Below are 6,830 nucleotides of genomic sequence, written 5' to 3' on the forward strand. Positions count from 1 at the left end.
GAAAGGGAGCTAATCTTAGGAAGCTGTAACTAGATTTATTAAGGCAGCACAACCTGGCTATGGAAGTTCTTGGGCCACTCAAATTGGGAGGCTGTGAAAGGAGACTGTGGCACTGCAAGAGAGAGCTGTTGAATCTCACTGAAGTCTGAGACAGATGGTCACTAGGACCAGGAGGAACTGAATGGGCAGCATGGCAAGGGAAATACTTTAGCCTGACAGGCAACACAGAGGGAAACAGTTGGTTCCCTGCCCACAGTGGGACACTGTGGGAGAGTCTGTACAGGGACACCCATGATGGAAAGACATAGAGAGCCCCCAACTTTGCCACAGGGAAGTTGAGGCCCACTATTTACGTCAGTGTCTGCGACCAGCTAACCCTCCCTCTCCCATGTATGCGTAATGACTTCCAAAAACAATCATCCAGAACTGAATAAGCACTGAAAAAAACGTAAGGATGAGTACCTTCCAGTGGTTTTGAGGAGAAGACACCAAGTTCACTGCTGCTGGATTGAATCTAACTCACGGTGACACTGTGGGGCGGAGTGGAGCTGCCCTAAGTAGTTTTCAGTGCTGTGAGTCTTTGTGGAGGTAGAATTCTCCATGTTTCTCCCACAAAGTGGCTTGTGGATGGAGGTGCCAACCTTTCGATTGTCAGCCTGGCTACTGCACCACCAGGGCACACAATCAGAAAACTTTATCACAAAAACCAGAATACCAAATTTAGCATAAAAAATAATAACAAAAGGCTCAAGTTAAACAGAAAATAGTAAAGCACACAAAAATCACAATATAAGGAAAACCAATCCAAAGCGAAACATGAAGAAGAGGAAATTTCCCCTATGGAGGATAGCCTAATGCAAAGAATTAATAATTTTCAGACGATGGTGCTAAATATGTTTAAAGAAAGATAAAAGCATACAGAATACAAACTAGCAACGATCCAGAAACAAATGGAGGAACAAAGTAAGATTCAACGATGAAATCAAAACATCCAAAAAATAAAACGAAGAGAACCATTGGAACTGGAGAATAAAGCAACTGATTTAGAAAAAGCAAGAGAAACACTCAACAATAGAATTGAACAGACAGAAGCTGGAATAAAAGAGAAGACAAAATAACTGAACTTATCAAGTCTGAAGGGAAACAAAAGAAAAGCGAAAAAAAAACCCAAAAAGGAATATGGCATTCAATGAAGAAATCTAACATTAGAATTATTGGGATCCCAGAACTCCACGAAAAAAATAGAAACATAGAAATGATTTTCCAAGATATAATCAGAGAGAGTTTCCCAAATCCAAACAGAGAATCAAGTCTGAAACTATAGGAAGCTACACAAATCCCAATCAGAAGAGACACAAAAAGATTAACTCCAAGCATAACGTAATCACACTCAGTTGTTTTGGGTACTAACCTACAGGTTGGTGGTTTGAGCCCACTGTCAACACAGCAGAAGAAAGGTCTGGCGATCTGCTTCTGTTAAGAGTACAAGCAAGAAAGCCCTATAGAGAAGTTCTGTTCTTTAACACATGGGGTGTCCATGATTTGGAATCTATTTGACATAAGTGTTTTTTTTTTTTTTTATTTAGTCTTTGAACCAATAGAACTTGCACACATATGAAATTATCCCATTAATCTGTATTGCAACATTGTTTGTAATTGCAAAAGATTGTAAGCCAATTAAACTAGAATCGTTAAATGGTTTGTCTTTCTCCGACTTTATGAGTTTTCATTATAATATTCTCATAAGCCTTTTTTTCTTTCACATCTATAGGATGCCTCTTAAAATAATTAAAAAAAAATGTATCCAGGTTTTTCTAGTGGCTGAAGCAGAAATACTGGCTTTCTGTGAGCCGCTGAAACTTAATCAGAAATGGAAATGTTTTCTTTGTTTTAAATGTTGGAAACTATATGTGATTTGGTTTTAAGTCTACTCATTCATAAACATTTTGGTTTGTTTCTTCAAATTGATTCATATGCCTAAACTTAAATTTAGATAGCTATTTATTAAAGTACATTTAGGGAGTTAAAAGTAAAGCTAATGAATGTGAAAATAGTTTTAGGATATATAACTGACAAAGAGATTATGTCCCCAATATAAAAGAAAAGGTCAAATAGATAATAATAAAGACAAATAATTCAAAAGAAAATTGATGAATTGACACTTGCATGCCCTTTAAAAGAGAAAAATCCATAAACATATTAAAATACGTCCTACCTCAACATCAATAACCGTTCAAATTGAAACTACAATGACATCCTATATCAAGCTAATGGGTAAAAATTATAAAGGATGATAATAGTGAGTTCTGGTCATGAAGTGGAATATCACATTGGTACTTACAAATGTTGCTATTACAAGTATAAACTGATATATCTGCTCTGAAAAATTATTTGAGAGCTAAATAAATGCCTGATACTTTTAGGTAAAAACCCCATTCTAATGAGTTCTTATGTGCAAAGCAAAAGTACGCATGTCCCAAAATGGAAACATCCCAAATGTTCACCATAGTAGAAGGAATTTTTCAAAACTCCGAATATTTATACCTGAAATGATAGAAACAAAACTGAACAAACTGTAAGCATGTGCAATAATATGAATGATTTATAAAATACAATGTTCATTGATGAAATTAAAATGCACAGAACACAAACCACACGACTTGTTTTACATAAAGTGCAGAGGGAATATTGATTTGTATTTTTTCATAGACATAGTTACATAGTGGAATATATGTAGAAAAATAAGTGCATGATTATAATAAATGTCAAACTCGGGATTGCTGTTGGGTTGGGGTTAGTGTGACCAGGACATGGTTGGTAATTGATGGGTGGTGATGTTCTATGAATCCATTTGCTTTAGAATTACATGAGTATTTTTTTTAAAGATTTTTTTCAATTAATTTGCAATACACATTTTTTAAAATAATATTTTATTAAGTTTTTGATGAAAGTTTACATAGCAAGTTAGGTTCCAGTTTGACAATTTCCACACAAATTGTTAGTGACATTAGGTACATTTATCACAATAATATGTCAACATTCCCTTTAATTATGTTGTTTATTCCATTTCCAGTACTCTAATTTCCCTGCCAACACGTGTCTGCCAGTTTGTCATACTGTGTGGGGTTGTGTGTTGCTGTGATGCTGGAAGCTATGCCACCAGCATTGAAATACCAGCAAGGTCATGCATGGTGGATGGGTTTCAGCTGAGCTTCCAGACTAAGACAGACTAGGAAGAAGGACAGGGAAGTCTACTTCTGAAAATATTTAGCCAGTGAAAACCTTACTAATAACAGCAGGACATTGTTTGTTATAATGCCAGAAGACAAGCCCCACAGGTTGGAAGGCACTCAAAGTATGACTGCCTCCTCAAAGTAGAGTTGTCCTTAATGATGTGAATGGAGTCAAGCTTTTGGGACTTCCATTTACAGCTGTGGCACGAATAAAAATGAGAAGAAACAGCTGCAAGAATCCATTAATAATTGGAATGTGGAATGTACAAAGTATGAATCTAGGAAAATTAGAAGTCATCAAAAATGAAATGGGATGCATAAACATTGATATCTTCAGCATTAGTGAGCTGAAATGGACTGATATTGGCCATTTTGACTTGGAAAATTATATGGTCTACTATTCCGGGAATGACAAGTTGAAGAGGAATGGTGTTGCATTCGTCTTCAAAAAGAACATTTCAAGAGCTATCCTGAAGTACAATGCTGTCAGTGATAGGAAAATATCCACAGGCCTTCAAGGAAAACCAGTTAATACGACTTCTTATTCAAACTTATACACCAACCACTAAGGCCAGAGAAGAAGAAATTGAAGGTTTTTACCACCTTCTGCAGTCTGAAATTGATGGAACAAAGAAATTATAGAATTACTAATGAATTGATTTGCTATCTGCTAATACATATATTACTTATATAATTTGAGCAGAAAGTTTTGACAACATTAGAAGTGATTTTAAATTTGGAAATAATTTCACTGCATGGAAAGACAAGGTACCTTAGTAATTTCTTGCTTCTATAAAAGAAATACCCCAAGTGTATCGCTTAACAAAGAAAAACCTATTCTCATAGCCCAGGAGGCTAGAAGTCCAGATTCAGGGGGATAGCTCCAGGGGAAGCTTTCTTTCTCTGTTGGCTCTGGGGGAAGGTCCTTGTCATCAATCCTCCTCTGGTTTAGGAGTTTCTCAATGCAGGGACTCCAGGACCAAGGATGCACTCTCCTCCTTGTTCTTTATTCTTGGTGGTAGGAATTTCCCCAGTCACTTCTCTCTTTTATTCCAAAACAGACTGACTAAAGATACAACCTAATGTTGTAGATTGAGTCCTACCTCATTAACATAACTGCCTCTAATTCTTTATCTTTAACAACATAGACTTGAGATTTACAACACTAAGGAAAATCACCACATCAAACCCTTTGCCTTCTAGAGTATTCAGACTCATAGGACAAAATGGTGGACAATCACACAATTCTAGGAATCATGGCCTAGCCAAGTTAAAACACATTTTTGTGGGCATAATTCAATCCATAACACAAGGTATAGATAAATGTATATATAGCTATTGAAATTTGATTTAAAATATATAAGAAAACAATTCTTATACATTTAGCTCATTATTTAATGAAGTGAATTATTTACATAGCAATTTTCTGAGTGCAATTATGACATCCTTGTTCCTTAGGCTATATATCATGGGATTAAACATAGGAGTTAAGATAGTGTAGAAAAGAGATAGAACTTTGCCAGTTCCCTCTGAGTGTCTAGTGTTGGGCCTTAAGTATGTGATAAAGGCTGATCCAAAGAATAATATCACAACCATAAGATGAGATGAGCAGGTAGAGAAGGCTTTGGCTTGACTTGTGGCTGATGGCAACTTCAGGATGATGGAGATGAGTTTACTGTAGGAGCCAAGTATCAACAGAAATGGAACCATGCCAAATAGCACAGCAACCGTATAGGCCAACATCTCATTTACAAATGTCTCCCCACAAGCCAGCTTGAGTATTGGGAAAACATCACAGAAGAAGTGGTTGATTTGGTTAGATCCACAAAAAGACAGAGAGAAAATCTGATACGTGTACTCTATAAGAAATGGGATTCCAATGGTCCAGGAGCCAGTCACCAACTGGATGCAGACTCTGTGGTTCATGACTAGAGGATAGTGCAGAGGGTTACAAATGGCCACATAGCGGTCATAGGCCATCACTGCCAGGAGCAAACACTCTGTGACTCCGAACATAAGGCAAAAGTACATCTGTGTAGCACAGGCAACTAAAGAAATTCTTCTTCTCTGGGTCCCAAGATTCATCAGCATTCTGGGGAGAGTGGTTGATGTATAGCAGATTTCCAAGAAGGAAAAATTTGCCAAGAAAAAATACATAGGGCTCTGAAGAGTGGGATCCATTTTTGTTATTAGAAATATGGTGCCATTGCTCAACAGGATAATGATATAGATGATTAAAAATAATCCAAAAAGAAACCACTGGACATGGGACATGTTAGTAAGGCCCAAGAGAACAAAATCCATCAGCTCAGTTAGATTATCTTCTGGAGGTTTTCCTTGATGATTCATCTGCGGAAAAGGTAAATTTACATGAGCGTTTCCTTCACCTTCCTGTATCTCTTTGTCTCTTCTCTAAATTGTATTGAGGTGTCCAGGTTGGAAATTATGATCACTGCAACTGTTGGTACTTTAAGAATGATACAGTTTATGTATATCCCACGTCTCCCTATTAAATCACAGTAAACAGTCCCCTCACATTTATTTTAAGATCTTTCACTATACTTTCGGAGAACAGCCCAGGATAGATCAAGCTATACCTGACTCAGCGCAAACACTGGAGCAATTGATGACGGCTGGAGATGGACCCTCAACTTTGCCATCTAATCTCACTTTAAATTAATTATACTCCTTGACTATCCAATTGTACCTGTCTGCATTTTCTCAGTTAATCTTCCCAACCACTATATTATAAACTGTCTTTTAACACACATTTTCAACTGCCTTTCATCGCTTCATTCTCCCATCACTTGATGATTTTAAGCATATAAGTTCCTATTATACAATTCATATTAGATAGTTTAGAAAGAAAATTGTGAGACTATTTCATTTTACATAGGGGAATAAGACAAATATCTTTTCGTAGGATATTAAGTGGATAAGACAGAGGATTTTATTCAGGGAAACTAGCCTGGGAACATTGATTCAGACATGAATGATAAATGTAGTCTCCCTGGAAAAACTGGGATAGCACGGAGGGTATTTGTTACCAGCAGGCATGTGTGTCGGACAGGAGGAGGAAAGATATTAGCTGTTATGTTATTCCCATTGTGCTGTGTGCACCTGCCTTTGTTTTTGTTGTTCCTCAAAACACAGCACTTCAGATAACTGTTTCTAAACTCCATTTTCTGTACTGTAAAGATATTGAGATTAACTCAGTGTGAATAATTTGACCAATTGCACATAGGTTTTGTGAGTACAAGTCAGTATATGTTTTTCTTTTTCAGTGGACTTGGGTTTGACTCCAGTCTCCATGATTTACAGGTGTACCTAGTTTTATTATACTTTGCTTTATTGCACCTTGCATATTTTGCATTTTTTTTTAATTGAAAGGTTCTGACAGCCCTGCATGGAACAACTCTATCTGCACCATTTTTCCAACAACATGTGTTCACTTTGTTTCTCTGTGTCACATTTGGGTAATTCTTACAATATTGCAAGGTTTTTCATTATTATTTTATCTGTTATGGTGATCTGTAATCAGTGATCTCTGATGTTACCATTGCAATTGTTTTGGGGTGCCACCGACTGCACTCATGC

The 6,830-nt window shown here is 36.7% G+C and overlaps 1 protein-coding gene across 1 annotated transcript; it reads right to left on the reverse strand.

The window, feature by feature from the left end:
* Nucleotides 1-4,640: 4,640 nt before the first annotated feature.
* Nucleotides 4,641-5,582, reverse strand: LOC126080470 (olfactory receptor 10AG1-like). Its single transcript, XM_049891683.1, has one exon. It carries the CDS (start codon nt 5,580-5,582, stop codon nt 4,641-4,643), a length of 942 nt encoding a protein of 313 aa, XP_049747640.1.
* Nucleotides 5,583-6,830: the final 1,248 nt, after the last annotated feature.

This window comes from Elephas maximus, chromosome 7, assembly GCF_024166365.1.
Source record: "Elephas maximus indicus isolate mEleMax1 chromosome 7, mEleMax1 primary haplotype, whole genome shotgun sequence".
In the NCBI taxonomy this organism is placed as follows: domain Eukaryota; kingdom Metazoa; phylum Chordata; class Mammalia; order Proboscidea; family Elephantidae; genus Elephas; species Elephas maximus.